At 46.0% G+C, this 22250-nt stretch overlaps 1 protein-coding gene across 14 annotated transcripts in view; it reads right to left on the reverse strand.

Moving 5' to 3' along the window:
* TRRAP (transformation/transcription domain associated protein) overlaps positions 1–22250 on the reverse strand; it is a 111750-nt gene that overhangs the window by 74092 nt on the left and 15408 nt on the right. For all 14 annotated transcript variants that reach the window (XM_027042215.2, XM_027042218.2, XM_027042225.2 and 11 more), the window contains exons 10-23: positions 22037–22125; positions 21073–21169; positions 18146–18284; positions 14899–14977; positions 13579–13813; positions 12540–12900; positions 12354–12451; positions 11681–11875; positions 11037–11228; positions 9008–9173; positions 7254–7510; positions 4776–4976; positions 2029–2180; positions 400–599 (exon numbers count right to left, since the gene is read on the reverse strand). In XM_027042215.2, the coding sequence (XP_026898016.1) occupies positions 400–599; positions 2029–2180; positions 4776–4976; positions 7254–7510; positions 9008–9173; positions 11037–11228; positions 11681–11875; positions 12354–12451; positions 12540–12900; positions 13579–13813; positions 14899–14977; positions 18146–18284; positions 21073–21169; positions 22037–22125 (2461 nt within the window). The remainder of the gene's footprint in view (positions 1–399; positions 600–2028; positions 2181–4775; positions 4977–7253; positions 7511–9007; positions 9174–11036; positions 11229–11680; positions 11876–12353; positions 12452–12539; positions 12901–13578; positions 13814–14898; positions 14978–18145; positions 18285–21072; positions 21170–22036; positions 22126–22250) is intronic.

Raw genomic sequence — 22250 nt, forward strand, 5'->3', positions numbered from 1 at the left:
AACCGAGAAAAGCACAAAGACTTGGGGGAAGCCAGCTGACAGCAGGAGGACAGAGGGGGAGGCTTGGCCTTGGAAAACAACACAAGAAAGACCGGCAACAAGGGGGACCACAAACTTTTACACGCGGAGTGCCCAAAAGTATTCCGCCCCCATTTTCATGAAAAACAAAGGGCCAAAATATTAAACGAACATATTTTACAAATGAAACGTGGTAACAATTTTTAAGTTAATGTCGCACCCATCACTGAAATATCGCTTATCCCGCAATAAGTGGGGATTAAAAAAGCAAAGGCCAAAAATCAACCAGCCAAACGGCTTCTCTGAAATACCATGAAGTCCTTGTGGAGCTTTGGAAGCAGCCCAAGGAAGTCACGCGAGCACTTGCACCGCCCCACTCACCACACTGCTGGGCAACTGCCACCATCGTGTAGTGGCGGATCAAGCTGGCGACAAAGGGCAGGGCGCTGGGCCGGAGATCCTTAATGACAGCAGACATGAACGCCCCAGTCAGGGCCTGCTCAAACGTCTTCCGAGCTGGAGTGTCCTGTGCTTTGTAGCGATGTGATATGATGACATTAGGGATGGTCTTTTCTGTAAAGCTGAAAGACAAGATTGGATCTGTCATCACAACACCGAAGTCCCGACCTGATGATGTCACCAGCACTTCTGTTTTCATTTTCAGCTTGCCAACCTTCCCCTTGTTCAGACAGGCCGAAGTGCGTTCATTTCTCTGCTTTAATTCCAGTAACACCTGGATTCAAACAGGATGAACTTCATCAAGAATATCTATAACCAATGGTTCAAGAGATCCCAAGTGTGTTCTACCTAATATGAGCACAGGCAAGGAATCAGAGCAAAATTACACTGTGGCAGCAGATTTAGTATCTTTATAGTTTTTAAAGAAAGTGGATGTTGGACTTCTGTCTTTTGTAACTAAGTCAAATTCTAAGAAATAAACCAATCACTTGGGGTGCCTGGGTGGCTCAGTGGGTTAAGCATCTGACTTTGGCCTACGTCATGATCTTGCCATTTTGAGTTCAAGCCGCGCATTGGGCTCTGTGCTGCCAGCTCAGAGCCTGGAGCCTGTTTCAGATTCTGGCTCTCCCTTTCTCTCTGCCCCTCCCCCACTCGCGCTCTCTCAAAAATAAACTTTAAAACAAAAAAAAAAAGAAAGAAAGAAACCCATCAACAATCAAATAGAAATGAAAACTCTTGAAGGCAGCTATACACCTATTGTATGTTGAAAAATCACACCATGCCAAGGTGCCCAGGTGGCTCAGTCTTAAGCGTCCGACTTTGGCTCAGGTCATGACCTCACGGTTCATGGGTTTGGGCCCTACATTGGGCTCTGTGCTGACAGCTCAGCTTCAGATTCTGTGTCTCCCTCTCTCTCTGCCCCTCCCCTGCTAGTTCTCTGTCTCTGTCTCTCTCTCAAAAATAAAGAAAACATTTAAAAAAATAAAAAGAAAAGAAAGGAAAAATCACCACGGGAACTATATCAGACCCGGTTATTAGAGGCCTCACTGACTGCATGGACCACCCATCACCGATGCTCTGAGAAACATGTAAATATAGAGCCAAAGTCCCCTCCCTGCAATGTAACACAGAAAGATTAACACCCACACATGATCACAAAAGACCACCACCACATGACAAGCATCTGGGGAATGGAAGGGTCACCATGGATCAGAAAAGCAAAAGATCTGCTGAATGTCTGTCACGTGCCCAGCGCTAAGGATATAATGGTTCATAACAGGACAGAAAAGGCCAGGACCCTTGCTCCCTGAAGCTGACAGCCTCAGGAGGCAACAGTCAGACTACAAAGGAGGTAAATTCTAATCCTCAAGCACCCAGTTTCGCCTCTTCATTTTCTCGAAAAGCCCAGAGAAGCATCACTAGGCAGATCACAAGCTGACTTCCCGACTTGACGGAGCAAAGTCCTAGCACCGCGGAGATCTGGGAGGTGCTCTCCACCCTAAATCCTGATGGAAGATGCACTAATCACAGAAAACCACATCCCCAACATACTTAGGGTGTGCGAGAAGCTGGTAGAGGGCATGTTTATTGTCCTCCAGACTCATCATTGCCACCAGGAAGCACTTGATCACCTCCCACGCCTGCCTCCGGTAGTAAGGCTCCGTGTTGGCGCTCTTCAGGCAGTCTAGAGCGGTTTCGATGGCCTACGGCAAACACAAAAAGCGTAGTTTATGCAGAAATTACCTGACCACAAAATTCTCTCTTTACAAGACAAAAGAGACTTCTTTATTTTTTCAGAAAACCTACACAGTTATATGTACTAATTTTATCCTGTTCAATTAGGTTGACCAGGAAGGCTGGGGAGGCATAATCATAAACAAAAAATCACGTGAAGCCTTAAACAGCTAAGAGATTAGCCTCAATGACCATTCTATAGCTATAAACCCTGTAAGCAGAAGAAGTGATGGGCGTTAAAAGATTCATCTAGGCTGTGTGTGAGGAAGCAGTGGATGCTGACAGGGCCAGCAGCCCTGCCCTAAACACTCACACACGGTCACAAAGAGCATGACAACAGGTCCTCACTGTTGTGCCAGAGCCCAGGGCACCGCAGCACTGTCCCGCCTCCCACCGCCTCTGCCCTGGTCACCAACAGGTAACAAATCATGTGGAGACAATTTCAGAAGCAGTAAGAATCAATGCAACCTTTGAGCCAATTACCTGCCAAAAGAACAGAGCGTTGTAACGTGCCACAAGCAGGATTGTTTGTGAGAATTCGCCAGCACCTGGCTTGGCCATGAGCTCATGCCCTTGGCCCCGGCAGCCCCACCGGCTGTGTGGGGTGCTGCGCGCCCTCGGCCTCTGCCTGCTAGGAAGCCGGCCCCTTGTGCACCCGAAGTCTGTAGGGGAGTCCAGGAGGATGTGGGAGCCAATCTTCAAAACTTGGTTTCTTCTTTGGGGGAAAAACTACTTCTAAAGAGATTTCCTGCTCTGCTTAGTCTATGCAGCATCAAATGAAAGTCAGATACCTTAGTTCTCACGACTAATACCAAGCTTGCCACTGACAGGGCTGAAGCAAACAGTCCTGGGTTAAGACATTACCTACACTCTGGGAACATGCTTCAGACCCAGGATATTCACTTCAGTAACTTGCAATGTAAAGGCAGCATTTTAGCTGTATTCTCTTAGGAGGAAACTAGTGCTTATTTGGCAAATATTTTTATTAAGGTTTGGGGGAGAAGCTAGGGTTGCGTCTCACTGTGAGGTCTGGAGAGGACACCTATCTACGGGCTGGGGGAGGGTCAGGGACAATGTGAGTGCTTGAGAAGTGGGGGATACAGGATATTGAGAGAGGATGATGGATGAGAACCCCGGAGGGACATTTATCCATGATGGGCATCGTTCCCCATAGATGTTTAATAAAGCCTGACTGAAAAAAAAGAAAAAAAATCACAGAACTCACTATGTGGGTAAGGTTTGAATACAGAAAAGTGAACAGGCAGAGCTCTACACTATGACACAACAGGACAGTCAGCCCTGAGCAAAGGGAGGGCTTTGAGTGGGTCCAGGCCACGAAATGCTGGTTTAAGACCAGATCTGTCTGCAAGGAGTTCAGGAATCCAGCTGGCATCTGGCTTACTAAAACGGCGGAGTCACTTAGATGCACGCAGAGGCCTACTCTAACACCCTTTTAAAAAACAGCCAGTACGGGATGCCTGGGTGGCCCAGTCAGGTGAGCGTCCGACTTTGGCTCGGGTTACGATCTCAGTTTGGTGCGTGAGCTCAAACCCCGCATCAGGCTTGCTGCGGTCAGTGCTGAGCCCGCTTCAGATTCCCTGTCCTCCTCTCTCTCTGCCCCTCCCCAACTTGCATGCTCTCTCTCAAAAATAAACAAAACATTAAAAAAAAAAAAAATACCCAGTATGTAACGACTAGATAAACATCCTGAAAAAACACGGTAACAAAAGTTCTAAGGGAGGGTGGAAGAAGGCTGGCTCTACAATAAGGCGGAGAAGTCAACCTGAACAATGTAGATCATGGTAAAGTGGACCAAGATGCATGTGACAAAGGACCAGGAGGGCTCGATGAGGTGAAAGGGGGAACAGTTTTCAAAATGACAAAGCAAAAGCAGCAGAGTGGACACTCGGGCATGATGCTGGGCATGCTGTCTGCCCATTTTCTACCCAACGGGACAGGAGTTCCAAATGGCAGATAGAGAGAGACCACAGAGCTGCCCGCAGAGGGCTCAGGAGCCAGGAGAGACAGCAGGTGCTACGTCTGGATAGAGAATGGGAGAAGTGGGTGCTCAGGAATGACAAGTATGGGATAAACTTGGGTTCTAATGACACTTGAAGTAAAGCCTGTTAGGCAATGAAACGGACTAAGTTCAAGGAAGGGGTGGGCTGGGCGGCGGTGTCTCCTGCTCCAGCTCCATCGGGAAACATGAAACTGCTCAAGGGTCCAGAGTTCTCCAGGCAGTACACCCCCACCGGCCTCCTGGTGTTAGGAAAGCCCCTTTGCCACCCAAGCTGGTCCCCCAAAACAGTCTGTCCTTTGAGCTAGAAACTCCCTCCCCAAGGGCACCTGCCTGGCTCAGTCAGTAGAGCATTTGACTCTTGATCTTGGGGTTGTGAGTTAGAGCCCCACACTGGGTATAGGGCTTACTTACAAACAAAATCTTAAAAAAGAAATTCCCTGGCAAGAAAGACATGTTTTATTTACGTATTTGCAAACAGAAATTCACTTTCTTAAAATGAGATGTATAGTATCCTTAAGAAGCTCCTGCAGATTTCCAAATTTACCTTCTCCATCGGGAGCTGAAGAGATGCTTTACAATCAGAAAACTCCACTGTGATACTGGGGCCTTGAACCTCGGTCACAACATAGTGCAGCTTCTGGGACTCCTTCAACATCTTCCTGTTACTGCCACCAAATTTACCAAGTACACGATAGGCCACGTGAGAAATGCTATCAGCAGGATTGCGTAAAGTGCGCCATAAAGCCTAAAAACCAAAGTACTTTGATTAAAATCCTTGCAAGGCTAGGCATCCTCATGGTTCACAAATCAAACTTTTCAAGTTGTAGCAAATTATACAGCAAAAATTCTTCCTCCCATCTCTGTCCCCCAAACACAAATTTCCCCTTATTGGGAGAAGCCAATGTTATTAATCTTATGTATCCTTCCAGAAAAATTTTCTTTAAAACGCACATATAAACATAAATGTTCTTCCATGCTCCTGAAACACACACAGTAGCATATGATAAATATCGCAGAGCTCAAGAGCAAGAAAACTAAGCAATATATCGTCTAAACATATATACAAAATGGGACCAGAAGAGGCATGGAGGGAAATGCTCTTTACTGTTAAAGTCCTTGTCCTGGATTTGATGGTGAGTTCTCAGGTTTTTACTTCGATTATTAGGCTTTATAACTTACAAACAAGATAAATTCCTACGAATCGGATAAACGATCTTATACATTTCAAACTTCGTGTTAGAAAGGATGGTGAAGGGCGAAAACACAATTATGACAGGCCCCGCATTCTGGGAACAGATAACAAGTATGCGCACCTTGTATCAGTGTATAAGGACCACACACACTCAACTGTTTCAAAAAACTCTTGTCAATCTTCCCACATTCTTTCACCTAAACTATCTAAGTCCTCAAAATTACTACGTCTGTCTAGGGGCACTTGGGCGGCTCATTTGGTTTAATGTCCGACTCCTGATTTTGACTCAGGACATGATCTCACAGTTCGTGAGTTTGAGCCCCTTGCTGGGCTCTGCATGGACAGTAAGGAACCAGCTTGGGATTCTCTCGCTCTCTCTCTGTCCCTCTCTGGTTCATGTGCAGGTGCAGGCATGCTCTCTCTCAAACTTAAAAAAAAAAAGTCTATTTAAGGCTATTTTCTTAGATCACCTTCCATAACAATACCAGATATTAGCATCTAGTAACAGCCAACGTAAAATCTTAGAATTTTCTTTAAAGCAAAATTTCAGCTTCTCTTATGTTCCTAAAGGTCCACCAAGGCCTGTCCATCAGGAACCCCTGCTGAGAGGTGCTAAGCCCCCCCACCCCCCCCCAACCTCTACCGCTCCACCCGGCCCCACCACTCCTCATGTACCCTCAGGAGAGGGAATTTCTGCCTAACCCCCCGGGAGGGGGTGGCACTGGGAGCGAGTGCTGGTTGAGGAGACCACAGAGAAACAGACTATGACACTTGTCTAGTGTGGGGGGCGGGGATTACTGGGGCTCCAAAAGCAGGAAGGAGCCTCGCCCCTGTCTCCCAGGACTGTCTGCCTCATGAAACAGCAAGAGCCCCATGAGCCCAGCCCCACTTCCTCCTCCCACATGCTGCTCACCCACACCTGGGTCAGGCCCAGGGTTTGCCTTCCAGAACCAACAGTGCCGTTCTCTCCTGAGGCAGGCTCTCCGTCAATCCTCCAAAGGACGGCTGGGAAAGTGGACTTGGAGGCCCTGACCCACCTGCCAGCCCCATCCTCTCCCACCCAGATGGCACACAGGGTCCCTATCTCAGGACTGGGGAGGAAAGTCTCCCAAACCCAGCTTCAAGTGCACACTGCAGTTTCCAATCCAGATTCCTGTCTTTTAGGGTTACTGAGTCTCCATCCTTTGAAGCTGGCATTCGGACCTCTAGTTGGGGCCAAATACTCCAAAGCAGAGAGGCAGTATAGTGACAGGCAGCCTACGCTTCTAACAATTACCGACTACATTACAAATCCGTAACGACAGCAAAACGTGAAGGCAAAACCTAATATTTGACATCCAAACTCTAAGGAAGAAAACATGTTTTCAAAACCATCTCAATTATCTGCTTCAATTCCCTTGACCCGAAAGTGAACACCTGCACTTCCTCAGGAGCGTGATTCTCTTCACTGCAGCATCCCGAGATCTCTTGTGGACAAAGAAAGGCTCTTCCTGGCAGCACATAGTAACCACAGCACCTGCCCTCACAGGTCATCAACTTAAATGAGTCTGTGACCCTCGTGAAAACCCTCTGAAAAAAGGGCAACACTGCAAAACAAATGTCTATTTAATACATATTTCTACACATCTTTTCATAAGCCAGGAGACTCATGAAGAGGTTAAAAACTACACCACTTCATCTTGCAGAGAGCCCAACACGGGGCGCAGGCAGTTCACTGGGGGTGGGGGGGCTGTCATTTCCAGAAACACTAGCCTAGAAGCCCCGGGAAAACCGATCCGTGAGCCCCCGACAGCCAGCGCTGGGCTGGCCCCTGCGAGAACGCACACTTACCTGCATGAGCTCCGCACGGACAGGCTGGATGTGGTCATAGAGGAAATCGGGCTGCAGGTTGTCCACGCACAGCTCCAGGGTCCTCAGGCCTTGGCTGACCAGCGTCTGCGAGCCGTTGAGAGCAGACACCAAGGGATCCATTAACATGGGCAGGTAGGGCAGGAGGGAGCTCAGCCGCACGGGCACCGTGAGACACAGCTCCACGAACAGGTCCTTCATGTGCTGCTTGTGCAGGCCGCTCTGCAGCATGTTCAGGCCTAGAAGCAGGGTTTGCAGGCATCAGAGAAGAACATCACCCCCAGACGGGCCAGAGTTAATCGTACAGAATAACTGTTCCACCTTCTACTATCAACATCAGCGCAATGACAGGAAGACGTTTTACGTCTCATCTACTACATCAGCTAAACCTATTCTAGAACCATGACCCTTCAGTCCGTCATGTTCATGGTGACAACAGCAGGCTGCATACAACTATAACGTAAGCTATGATACAATTATTTAATATTAATTAATCCTAATGAGATAGCTAATATCACACATGGATCTTTTAAGAATCACGTTGTTGTTTTTAACAAGCCTGATCCAGAGACACAAGACTCCAATAAGATACCTTCACCTCAAGCTTGAGGTTTACAACCTCACATGTTTTTTCAGGTTTCCAAGAGACCACAGTTGAGGTCTCTGCTGTAAAATAAACGTTTTTTTTTTTTAAATCCACTTTCATTTCCTGCAAATGGAGAAGATCTTCCTTCTCACAAAGACAACATCCCTGCTTTTTGTGAGGGTAAGCTGAGCTCCTTCCTAACTGAAACATGTCAGATCAGGACCTGCCCTGAGTGCTCAGAGACCAGCTAGAAAGAGAAAGGCCTAGAACAGTGGATGCATCCCAGGCAGTGCAAGATGGAGAGAGCGCAGAGAAAAGATCGATCAGGGAAGGCATCACAAAGTAACAGCACTGGATTCAGGGTCCAAAGGAGGAGAAGGAGAAAGGTTAAGTTCCCAGAAGGGGATCCACTCGAACAAAAGTAGATAGGGAGAAATGAGCCTGGGGAGGAGGAAATGAGACTCCACAGAACAGAGGACTCAGGCTGGGGAATGACTGGAGATGGGGTTAAATAACGGATGGGCCACCTTGCAGGGTGGACTCATGGCCATGTTACAGGCAACATGGCCGACTTTTTCCCAATGCCTCCTGGGTACTATACGTTGTAAATGGCTTTTCTTTAAGGATCCCCTTTAGCTCTATATCTTGAAAGCATTCCTGGTCACACCGGAATTGCAGGATTCTGGTTATGTAAGTTTACCTCAAAGTAAAAATACACACTTATAAATCAGCTTTATAATTGCTTTTTCTCTTCTTATTCTGACTCTCTCTCCAACTAGGGATCCCTGATATTACTACTAAGCCACTAGAAACCACTTTGTAGACTTGCTTACCAAATGCTACAAAAATACAACCAAGTCCTAACCAGGGTGATGGAAACCTTCCAACTCCTGTTCAACTCTTGAGTAGGGAGGGGAAGGTCCATCCCTGAACAAGGGGGCTCCCTTCAAAGTCCTACTGCCTTTAAAGAGAGTGGGACACGGGAACATGAACACATGGACACACACACACCTCTGGCACGGGATACGTACATATATCCCCTCACCAAGACCTTCACTGGATGCAGAGGATGAATGAACCCCACAACCACAGTCAGCCAAACCCATACATGCACACAAGACTAAAAGGCAACCAAAATCACTGCTCTGACCTTGCAGGAGGTTTGGTAGGAGAGGCAAAAATTCCTGATACAGGAGGTCATGGCTACCTCCCCCAATGGAGCGGAACAGGGCCCGGAGCAGCAGGAAGTAGTTATAGGGCTCTTTGGCAGTCTGTGCAAGTTCCATTGAGCTGTTCACGATCTTGTGCAGGTGGGGCTGCGCGGTGGAGAAAAGGCAAGTTAACACGCTCTAAATGAGGATGGGCGACACCCTCAGAACTCATGCTGAAGGTTCACTGTAAACAGGGATGGAAGGTAGTTCTGACGAGTTCACTCCTAAAGGCAAAACAAAACAAGACCTTTCCATCCTTTATTTGGCTCAGATTAATTTGTCTTGAAATATTATGCTGGTTTCCACCAGGATGGCTGCAGAAGAAGCATTTAATAGGCTCCTACGTTACTGTGCAGTTACACGATGTTGAAAAGGTAACACTCTGGAGCAGGAACCAGAGGGTCTGTCCGTTCTGCTCTGCAACTCAATATGGTCACTTCCCTCCTAAGACTAAATAATCAAACAGGATGAAGATGCCCATTTCCTAGAACAATCTAAATGCAGAAAGTAACCGAAAGGAAGTGGAACCTCACGATCAAAAAGGATACACACAACGTCTGGAAGAGCCTCAAAAACTGAGATCGTAAGATCTTGGAAGACTTAATCAAAAAATTTTCTTTAATAATAATAAAAGTACTCTATCAGCCTGTAATAACGTTAATTAACATTTAAAGCCAGACTAGCTTTTTATTTTGTACTTCAAATGCTGATTTTAACATGTAACAGGCTCAGCTGCACACGAAATGTTCTACAGGTATGTTTACAGTGAACTGTGTCACTGACATCGTTCCTAATTTGTTATCATACGTGGCACAATGTACATGTGCATGTATCCTACCATCAGGTTTTATTCTGGTTTTGTTGTTGTGCATCTAATATCGGCAAAAATTAAATTTTTCAAAGACACCAAATTGTGTGGACGCATATTACAGTTAAGCGTTTGTTCTTAGAAAAATACAAGTATTTTTCTTTTAGGTGAACACAAAAGTAATGTTCAGGTTGTTGCTAAGTGACTGCGACAGAACGGAGAAAACCTGAGGGAGCGGTCACATAAAAACAGAGATTACTGGTGCTCCTGGTCACCGCCTGTACATGTCCTGCTCCAGGAGGGGAAAAAAAAAAGGATCTTGTTTGTGTCTTCAGAAGCCCCCCCCTCCCCCCCCCGGCGGGAAGACATCACACTTTAGATAAAACTGCTGCTAATTAACTCAGCTTCCTACAGGAATTAAAATATTTTGCCTTAAGTGGAAATGAATTTTTATTAGGTTTTTGTGCCACCGTCTGCTGCCTTTTCAGTGGGACATGTAACCATGGGTAAGTTTTTTTTAGTCGTTTGCTAAAATCAAGTAACTGAAGAGATGGAATTAGACTGCACTGGTCATCCACTACGTTAGGAGACATGTCCCTCCGAAACGGTCCTAGTAAGGGATACCGATTAGTTAGAATTCATAAAGAGGAAAAACAAACAAGTGGTCCCGAAATGAGATGTTCCCCGTACTGCCAAGGAAGATAGGAACACGGCGAAGACACAAAGTTAGAGCGGAAGAAGGCTGGCAGAATCAGAACTGTTACAAAAGCCACCTGTTTCTCTTCGGACAAGAGAAGCTGGTAGAGATTTTTCCCTTGCTTTTTTCCCATTACTCAATTTTTAAAATAAGAACGATGTGCTATTTTGTGTAATCCAGAGAAAGAAACTGGAATTAAAAAAAAAAAAATTTAGTGGTGGCAATACTAACAACAACCCACTGCCTGCCACGGGCACTCTGAAGCTTTCATTTCAAATCACGGATGAATCCTCTGAAACGTTCTTCACATTTAGGCCCTTACTGGCCCGAATATCTATGAACTCAAAGAGCACTTTACAAATCTAAAAACAACACCTCCCATTTCCATGCAAATGGAGAACAGGAAGTAAAACACAACCCAAAACTCCCCAAAACAAAGTACACTTGGCTCCACGAGCTTTACCTTCAGCATTTGTTCGTTTTCAGCTGCAAAGAGGGAGACTGAGCCAAAGACCAGCTTGAACAGCTTGAGGTACAGGTTGGAGACCTCCACGCTGGAGCCCATCTCCGGCAGGCGGTCCAGGAGGTACTCCACCAGGATTGTGGCGAACAGAGCCGAGGTAGTAGGGTTCGCCAAGAAGGAGTTGGCAACAATCTGTCAAAAGGAGAAACGTGCTTGACAAAAACAATCCTCAAAGTAGCCTTAACACTAAGTAATGAACTTTCCAAAATCACAAAATCAAATCTGTAACAGACAGCACAAGAAATTAATTATCCACCCTAGGAAAAAAATTTGTAAACCTGCCAAGCACAGAGTAGGGCCGTTCACTTCAAACACTCACGTCCATTATTTTATCTTCACTATCCAATACCAGGAGCCTACATCTAACATATATTTAATTTATACTAATGAAAGAAACTGATCCAAGACATCTTGATATTTTGAACAAAAAATACTATGTCCTAACATCTCTCTAAATTTTTCTACCAGCACGTCCTTAATCATATCATTTAGAACACCCTCAAAATAAAGAAAATGCCAAGCGCTCCACACATCAACAAGTAATTTTAAAATCAACGTTCAAAAGATAAGACAGAGTTTTATACCTGAAGAGCATAATTTTTTGAGATTCTTTCCACCATGTAAGGGACTGTCGTCTGAAAGATTTCTTTAAACGTTAAGGGATTCATCATTGTGAACACGCCGGCAAAGTGTTCCAACACCTCCTTCTCCTCCTTCATTCTGACGGTCTGGCAGTTTGCTACTCGGATGTAGGTCTGTCCATTTCCAGCTATCTGGACCTAGCACAGGGAAGAAACCCATGGATGTTAAAACCAGGCGTCTCTGAATGTATTCCATAACGTAACTGGACCGGCTGCATGTTTAAAACACAGCGTTTGAATTACATAATAAATGTTCTCCCATCTTTTTAATTCTCTATTCTCAGCTTAGTTTTGGAAAATAATTAAAACAAGCAAAAAAGCTTTGCTAAGCGTTCCACGCGAGAACAAATTTAGTAAAACTTCCATCTTGCTTCCACTGCGTTCCATGTACACAGACCGCCTCCCCCACCAAATGCTCACGCTGAGACTTACAAGGAAAATCTTCACCGTTAAAGCAATGCTACACTACAGAACAAGAGCAAATCTGGGGACACGAACACTGCAGACAATCTGCAGTAAACTGAGCCTTTTAGGACCCCTTCCATCACATCACCGGCACCCTCATCCCAGGGGCGTTTCCCACACTCAGGAGCCTGGTTTGAGGGCACTTCCTTACCTGATAAATATCTAAAGCCTGCATTGCATATTTCACAAGTTTTATATAAATCTGAGTCTCTTTGGGCTGTAACTGCTTGTTGGGAATGAACTGAGCTTCTGGAAAAGAGAGAGCATAATCAGTTAAGGTGAACAACACCCACTCTGCAGAAAACATCCCATCTAAATAATTCAAGAGCGGAATTACCACCAGGTGCTTTACATGACGTTATGCCCCACGTGATGGTCTTGACACCACAGACCAAGGTTTTGACCAAACTTCGGCAATCTGTGACCTGGAATGTCTGCTTGTCCTCTTTATCCTTTTCTCCTTGCTTTTCAAACGGAGGCACAGGGGCCGGGGTCACGGGGGTGGCTGGGGTCGGGGGTGGGGGTGGGGCGGGGGTGGGGACAGGCGCAGGGGAGGGGGCGGGGCCCGGGGCCGCAGGGGCAGCGGGCACCCCGGGAAGGGCTGCCTCCACTGCTCCGAGTTCTGACTGAGGCTTGCACTTCTTAAAGATGGCAGAGAGCTGGTACCGGGCAATGGTGTGGAATTTGAGGACAAAGACCTAGCAGAAAGAGAAAGGGGAGAGAAAGACAAAAATCATTCTTCTTCCACAGGCTGGCAGCCCTTCCAGGAGACAGGAGAAGCTCTCTGAAGCCACTTGCCGAAGAGAAGTGTGCCATCCTCCCCAAGGAGCACTACAGTGGCATCCCTACCTCCACTGTCACTGTGAGGAATCTGGCTCAGAAAAGCTGGGGGACTTGTCGCAGAAGCCTGGACGCGTGGCCCAGACTACTCCAGACCCACACTATCGACTGCTGGCCTCAGCAATCACACTGTACTCTGTCCCCACGCACCCAACCGGGCACCTCCCCTGGCTATACAGTGTGCCTGTAATCCCTCTTCTAGGTACTCGCCAGGAACCACACAGTGTCCCTGAAATACTTGCCAGGAACAGTGTGGGGAGCGTCCACGTATCATTTACTTAGCGCTCACGACAATCCCGGGAGGCAGACACTGACTGTATCCCTGGCTAGGAGCAGGCTGGCACAGAGATGTTAAGCATCTTGTCCAAGGGCACCTGGCTAGCGGGGGATTTGAACCCAGGCAGTCTGACACCGGGGATTGAGCTCGGCAATCGGAAGGCTGCATGACCTGGTCAGTAAACCACCGGTACGAGTCCAGAAGTGGGCACTGGGATGAAAGCACGCAGGACGCCCACACCTCCCAGGAGAGCTGGTACCTCCAGCATCCGCATCAGGACGTCCCTCCCGTTGCCGCTCTCCTGCTCGCTCTTGGAACGGATGCAGTCCACCAGGTTCAGCAGCAGCTTGCAGGACATGGTCTGGATGCTGCTGGGCAGGGACTCGTCATCGATGTTCTTGGCAAAGAGCTGGACGGCGAGGGAGAGGTCGCTGAGGGGCAGGTGCTGACGGACGTGGTGCACGAGGTCGGCCAACGTGCTGTAGGCGAGGGGCCTGTGGGCAGAGACCCCCGCTAGTGAGCATCCGTCCCAACATGCCTGCAGGGCCGCGTCTGCGGGCCACCACTTCTCCCACTACCTGCCCCAGGAACACGGCACAGGGGCGGTGCACCTGGGGCACGCTTTTTAGGTCTTCTAGGAGTGACACCATCTGATGCCCAGTTGCAGGCTGGTTCAACCCCAAGCTACATAAAAAGTGTCTTTGTATTGGGGCGCCTGAGTGGCTCAGTTGGTTAAGCGTCTGACTTTGGCTCAGGTCACGATCTCATGGTTCGTGAGTTCGAGCCCCGCGTCGGGCTGTGTGCTGACAGCTCAGAGTCTGGAGCCTGTTTCAGATTCTGTGTCTCCCTCTCTCTCTGCCCCTCCTCCACTCGCACTCTGTCTCCGTCTCAAAAATAAACAAACATTAAAAAAATAAAAATAAAAGTGTCTTTGTATTTGTAACAATTTTACATGGCCATCACAGTGAATAGTCTACATCGTATTCAAAATATTCTTCCTATTTTTCAAAAGATCTATCACAGCTCCCAAATTAGAACCAAAAAATTACTGATGTTGACTCATTTTACACTGTAAAAAACAATACACTGTTAATTTTCTCCTTTAGAAAGAAACATGGTCACAACCACATTTATTTTATGAAATGAATAAAAAACAAAGACTAGAAGGAAATGCACCAAAATATTATCCATGTTACTTGAACTCCTTATGTAGAACAAAGACGTTTGTTTTCTTCCCTTCTTTCTTCTCGTTGGGTACTTACACATTCTTTTATAATAAAGAGATGTACTTATTATGTAAACAGCAAACAAAACAAAACAACCCCAACAAAAAACCAATACGAGTCAGATCAAGTTGTGCCTACAACTGACATCAAGACAACTACTCTGAATCTTCCCTTTAAGCCAACACATAAAAACCAACCTAAAACGTTTCCAAATTTCCCGCAATTCTAAATCCCCACGGGAGAGTAAAGGTCTGTGGAGAGCGTCTGTTGAAACGCTCACACATGAAGGGCCAGGGCCCACCACCCCGACCCCCCCGATTTAGCCAACAGGCCTCATGGGCTGAATATCGTACCTGAGAGTCTCCCGAGCAGTATATCCTGATCCAATCAGTATGGATTCATCAAAGAGCTTGTCCATGCAAGGGATGAACTCTAGAACACAAACACCCGGTGCACACGTCACCCATTACACCCATGACACAGCAGGCTTCCTCACGGTAGCCAGCCTGCTGTCAACAAGCCATCTAGACTGGGAGACGCGTGGGCAGGAGAAAGTCACATGCGCCGTATTTCAAAGACCCCGGCTTTGCTGGGCCGTGTGCTGTCAAAGACACAGTTGGGATCACATGCAGAATCAGAGGACAAACCAGACCAAGGGAGCTTCCCAGTCCCTGGCAGAGAACCTGCCCCAGTGCTTCACTGCAGGCCCGCCCCATCCTCCTCAGAAGCTGCCGCCATCGAGGCGCCTGGTGGGCTGAGCCGGAAGAGCACGTGACTCTCAATCTTGGGGTTGAGTCAAGCCCCACACTGGGTATAGCGGTTACTTAAAAATCTTAGGGGGAAAAAAAAAGCTGCCACCATTGGCCCACACCTGCCTGGAGAAGAGGGGCAGTACCCTCTAAATGCCCCTTTATTCACTGCCCTGGAGTCCTCCCCTTCTTAAACATTTCATGCTTACTCATTATGGAGAAGTACGGAGAAAGAAGGGTATTTCTCCACATAAAGTACCAAAGTCTCGAAATTTTGCAGGGCTCTGATAGACATAGGTCCCAACTCCCTGGATGAGTGAGGCTCACCAGGGTTCTGTCTCTAATCCTACAGGTGGAATCCTCACCAAACCCCCTCCCTGCTCCCCTGTGGGCCTGTAGAGCCAACCAGAGTAGAAACAGCTCGTCTTCACTCAGGGACAACTCACAGTTCTGAGGATGTGCACAGAGGGCAGCAACCCACATTTTTTAGGTCTCTCTGCCATACACACAACCCCCGCCCCACTGCCGGGAGCTCTGGCCACAAACATCCAGAGAATGTTTAGATTCTAGAACAAGTCTGACACCGTGGCCATCTTTGATAAGTCAAGTAAAATACATCCTTCACCAGCTAATAGCTACTAAGGGTCAAAGACAGAACAGACGCAGAGAGGCACAGAGCACATCTCTGGCTAATTCCCAAAGCCAGGCAGCACAGGGACAAGCACCAAATGAAAGCAGCGACAAACTGCCCCTCTGAAGTCAGAGAAGGGGACATGCCTGGAATGTCCTCAGAGGTAGTCAATAGGAAGGACGCACAGAAGGAAAGATGCAAAGGACTCAGGCACCAAACACTGGCGGGCTGGCTACGGACGAGCAAAGAGTGGGAGGAGGAAGTGGTAAGAAATTAAGGCGCAGGCATGGGTTCCCAGATTCCCTCCATGACCCAGAATCAGAAAATGGGTAACTTTGTGAAACAGCCAGGTTTTCTCAAACTACTGCTCTTCAGAATTCGTGCAAAGGGGTTACTATTTATTTACTATCGTTTCAGATACCTTAAAATGTTGATGGACGTGTAAATTTTACGTATACACATTTTTTGTATTTTATACTAATATATAATACTACTAATATCGAATGTGATTAAGTGTGTCTTTTAAATAGACACCTTTGTAAGTTGTGATGTTGCTACCTAAGATACTTTCAAAACAAAGTATCCTAAAACAGCTTGTTAAAAAAAAAAAAAAAAAAAATCAAGCCCATCAGTGGAAAGACTTAAAAGGCAGGAGGGCACGGGGCGCGGGGGTCGGGGGGGTGCAAGGGAGGTGTAAAAGCTGTATTCAACACGACTGATGTGGTCAAACCCCAAGAGCAGCAGCTCAGAATGCACCCGTCTTGGCGGCACAGCCTGAAGACCAAACCCGAGCTGCGTGGCTTCACACGGCTGGGCTGTGGGGGACGGAACACAGGCTGTCCGAGAAGCGCTCTGTCAGCGTTTCCACAAGTAGAAACCTGCTACACAGCTCCCCAAAGACACCCCAGATCCTCCTCACTCGAAATGGCAGCAATGCCAACAGTTACTGAGAACTGCAGTGGAGAGATTTTCAAGTGTTCCGTGTAAAATTCTTCTACTTCAACAGTGTTCAGAGATGAACACGGAGAAAAAGCACATACAGCCAAGGGAGCCGTGACTGGACAAGTCGCAATGGCCCTCAGCCCTGGAGGCACGTGGGGGCTTTGCGTGCTGGTGACGCTGAATTTCTCATCCTGGGTGATGTTCACGCACATCGGTTCTGTAATTTTTGGCAAATCATACATTTCTTTTGTGCACTTTGCTACGTTACATTTCACACACAAAGGGTTTTAAAAATACCTATATTCTACTCAGCTATATCTACATGCATAACTTGTATTTTAATAACATAAAAACATTTGAGCTTTATCATATTAGCTCACGTGTAAGCACGCAAACTGTATCTTTCCCTTCATGTTTAAGAATTATGTAAAGAAGCCCAATCTTAGTTTTATATATGTTCTGATTTACAAGCCAGAGGCAAAAAAAACCCACTTAATATTGAACAATTACTGGGGGAAAAGATTATCCCCCTCAAAACATTTAGGATGGAATTTGGACATAGCAAATACAAAAATATTTTAAAATTATGTATTGGGGCACCTGGGTGGCTCAGTTGGTTAAGGGTCTGGACTTTGGCTCAAGTCATGATCCTGCGATTCGTGGGTTCGAGCCCCACATTGGGCTCAGAGTCTGGAGCCTACTTCAGATTCTGTATCTCCCTCTCTCTCTGCCTCCCTCCTCAAAAATGAATAAACATTAAAAAAAAATATGTATCAATAACTGACAGAAAAAATATAATTATCAGATTGGCCAAAAGCAATTATCAGTCTTATGCATCAAAACAGGACCAATCCCCCAAGCTGTTTCACAGCACGGAGGAAGAAAACAGTTTTCTTCTCACCTTTCAAGGGTTACTGGCTATGAATCAACAAGCAAACAGCTACTTGCCATTTCAAAAGATATGCACCCAAAAGGCAGAGAAATACCATGAGATGCTGAGGACATACGCTATGCTAAGGGAACGACCATGCTAATTATGAGACTGTTCGGACAGCACAGAGAAACCTGGTGGCAGGCAAAGAGAGGCAGCCCAAGAGGGCGTAGGCAAGAGGCAGAGAAAGGAAGGGGAAAAGTAAACACAACACAGCAATACAGAAAGAAGGACACATGGAGCCTAAAACATCTGAAGGAACTAAAGACCCACGGTCCCACCCCAAAGATGGGGACAGGACCACGCCAGCATGGCCGCACAAACATCCCGAGACAAGGTGGACATACGGTTTCTTAGCTCTGTGGTGAGGATATGCTTTGCAGCGATGAGAAGTTCCTTTCTGAGGTGTGCAGTCTCTGCTGGGCAATTTGAAAGTAACTGTAACATTCCTTTTACCATCTGCTGAGAGTACTTAGTCACCAACTCCTATAAAAAGAAGGAGGAAAGCAACAGTTACAGATAGGTAGTAAGAAAAACCCCCATTTTATAAACTTCAAAAGAGTTCAGTAAGACTATGCTTCGTTCAAGGGACCCTCATAAAGTGGTCATCCTAATAAGCAAGTATTATCCAGAAAGTTTTAGTTTTAGTAGTTTGCATGCACGCTGCCACAGTGGAAGGATGTACAGAAATGTTAAGTAGTGGTTTCTTTTATATAATGGAATTACAGACAACTTCTTTGTACTGTTCTGTATTTTCCCAACTTTTAACAATGCACCTGAATCATTTCATCAGTGGTGAGAAAGCAGGAGAAGTAAATATTGAAAATTTCCTAAGACATCATCCACTCCGTCATCCCGTTAAGTTGTGAATGACACCAGAGACACCTTTCATCAACTCAGAATAAGCTCTAATCAGTTTCCTTTTGAGGCATGTTAAGAAGGCAATTCACCAAGGTAGCTCAAGCTGATTAAAATATCCAGGAGTCGGGAGCCCAGGTGGCTCAGTTGGTTGAGTGTCTGGCTTCGGCTCAGGTCATGATCTCACAGTTTGTGAGTTTGAGCCCTGCATCAGGCTCTGTGCTGACAGCTCAGAGCCTGGAGCCTGTTTCGGATTCTGTGTCTCCCTCTCTCTCTCTGCTCCTTCCCCGCTCATGCTCTCTCTCCCTCTCTCAAAAATAAACATTAAAAAAAATTTTTTTTTAATAAATAAAATAAAATATCCAGGAGTACCTAATTCAGATTAAAAAAAATTTTTTTAATGTTTATTTTTTATTTTTTTTAATGTTTATTTTTGAGAGAGAGACAGAGAGCAAGTGGGGGAGGAACAGAAAGAGAGACAGAATCCAAAGCAGGTTCCAGAGCTGACAGCACAGAGCCTGACGCAGGGCTCGAACTCACAAACCGCGAGATCATGACCTGAGCCAAAGTCAGACACTTAACTGACTGAGCCACCCAGGTGCCCCAATGTTTGTTTATTTTTGTGAGAGCGAGAAAGAGAGAGCGAGCAAGCACGCGGGCAAAGGAGGGGCCGAGAGGGAGGGAGACACAGAATGCAAAGCAGGCTCCAGGCTCTGAGCTGTCAGCACAGAGCCCGACACGGGGCTCGAACTCATGAACTATGATGAGATCGTGACCTGAGCCGAAGTCAGATGCTCAATTGACTGAGCCACCACTAATTCAGATTTCTGAAACCAAACATACATTTTCTTAGTATATGGTGTCATTATTGAGACACATGCACTTAAAAGACAAAAATAAGAATGCTTTCAAAGGTAGTTTTCACTGTAAACAATCTGGCATACATGTTTCCATTTTCACTTTTCCTGAAAATAATAAAGTCTCTCCCTTAAGAAAGTAATTATAATTCACTGCTACAGGATAGATCAGGACTAAATTCATGCCACACTTTACAATAACTACAGCTACACAAGACTTTTATTCAAAAACGTGGTATGACTGATGGGAAATAAGGTGTCGTTTCTCTCTTTCAAGTTCTTCAAGACTGAAATAAGGACAGACTACAACTACAAGTGGGGGAAAAACAGAGACATAATCGCCCTCTCTCACCGGTTAATTAAGGATGCCATTTTTTATTTTAAAGTTCCAATCTCTCCTCATAACTTGCTGTCACACCAACTTTCAACAGCAAAACTCAATGCATCAAATCCATCCCCACAAAAACCTGTGCACCAGTATTTATTTATATCGGCCTTATCAACAATGGCCAGAAATGAAATTAGTGCGTCTAGTGACAGAAAGGACATCAGTGGTAGCCAGGGCTAGGGGCCTAGAACGAATCACACCGCTGCCGATCAGTATGGGAATTCTTCAGAGGGTGAAGAAACAGTTCTAAAATTGGATAGTGGCGGTGACTGTATAAATCTCTATGAATACACTAAAAGCACTTAACTATACACTTTAAAAAGGTGAATTTTAGGATATGTGAATTATATCCTGACAAAGTTGCTTTAAAAAAAATCAGAAACAACCCAAATGGTTAGCAACTGTGGAATGGATAAACACAGCCTGGTGCATCCATACCTTGTGGCTATAGACCACACTGTGATCCCCCAAATTCAGGCTGAATCCCTCACCCTCACTGTGACTAGACCTGGAAACCAGAGTCTTTTGAAGGTAATTAAGATTAAATGGGATCTTGACAATGAGGCCTTAATCCAATAGGACTGTGGCCTTAGAAGAGAAAAAGCGATCTCTCACTACCACTCCCCGCCCCGGGCAAGGACACAGCAAGAAGGCAGTGATCCGTAACCCAGGAAGAGTCCTCACCAGAAACTGAACCCAGCCAGAACCTTGATCTTGGCCTTCCCAACCTGCAGAACTGTGAGAAAACCGATTTTTGTTGGTCGAGCCACCCAATCTATGGTATTTTGTTAGGGAAGCCTAAGCAGACTAAGACGACTATCCACCGATAAAAAATAAAATAACAAGGATGAACCTCCGCACTACTGCTAAGTCAAAGAAGCGACACCCAAAAGGTTACCCACACTACCCACCATAGGATCCGTTTTTTTGACATTATGGAAAAGGCAAAACTAGGGACCACAAAGTCAGTGTTTGCCAGGGACCGAGGAGGAAATGGACAACATATAAAAGGGAATTTTGGGGGTGGTGGGAATGTCCTAGATTTTGGTGTGTTGGTGGTTACCAACTGTATGAATTTGTCAATTCAAAGAACTGTATACCTACAAAATGTGAATTTTACTGTGTGTAAATTAGATCTCAGTAAACCTGCCTTAAAAGTCAGTGAACTTACCTGATAAATTCTGATGATATAGGCTAAAAATGACAATGTTTTGATCTGAGCAGCAATAAAATCAGCATACAACTCCTTGTTGTAAAGCTTATGTTGCCTGAATGAGGAATGAATAGAATTTACAATATTAACTCTTAACTCTTTAGGTTATGTTAATATTAATCAAAGCCTACGATAATTACTAAGACCCAAAAGTTTGATTTCTACACAGACAAAAACACAGCACCAACCAGTTCAGATTAACACAAAGGATTTAAAAGCATAAAAAGCAAGCCGTTCTCCAAGCCGCGGCACGGCAGCCATAACGTGCACCCAAACAGCCAACGCCAGACTGATCAACACAGCCAGCAGACTGCATCAGGGGACCAGGGGCTCCATAAAAGACCCCATAAAGGGCCACCGGGGCTTGTTACAGCTGATTAATCTCAGGTCCTGCCTTCCAATGACTCAGAGCCAGATGGGTTACAGTCAAGAGAGTAAAGTGACAAAGGTCTTAAGAGGAATGCTGTTACATTTGGGGAAAAGCTTCAAGGGGGCCTCGCAAGATGAATATGCACGGTTCACATACTCGGTGGTTAAGGCTGACAGGGAGGGGAAGGGAACGAGGGGGAGAAAACGTTCCAGCACTCAGGCTGAAAGGCACAGCAAGAGCAGGGGCCTGAAGGTGGAGAGGCTTGGATATCCCACAGCTGGGAGTGAGCACAGGAACATGTAACGGGAGCTCTAAATTCACAAGACCCCCAAACCCGTGGTTATCAGCTCATCTTTACAGAACAAGGAACTGAAACAACCATTAACATCATGACTGAAACACAAGTTCAAAAAGTCAAAAACGCGTATCGCTTTACCAGAACTTTTATCACTCAAAATTTTCGTGTCTTATGAAAGACGACAGTAAGCATATTTTCACTTGGAATTAAAGAACCGTGGCAGTGAGCCATGTCGCCATCCGGAGAAATCTCACCTGGCTTGTGCGGATACCTGAATTGCAATGGTATTCATGATCAAGGGCACAAATTCAGCAACGACATTGTGGATATTCAGTTTGTAGAGCTAAAAGCAAACATATCAGATTTTCATGCTCTTACACTCTGCTATAGCAAAATAATTTGGCATACCAAGAAAAACTCTAAGACTCATTACATTAGTTGGCACGTGTGCACCACACACGTTCTGTT

The sequence above is a fragment of the Acinonyx jubatus genome, chromosome E3 (genome assembly GCF_027475565.1).
Source record: "Acinonyx jubatus isolate Ajub_Pintada_27869175 chromosome E3, VMU_Ajub_asm_v1.0, whole genome shotgun sequence".
Taxonomy (NCBI): domain Eukaryota; kingdom Metazoa; phylum Chordata; class Mammalia; order Carnivora; family Felidae; genus Acinonyx; species Acinonyx jubatus.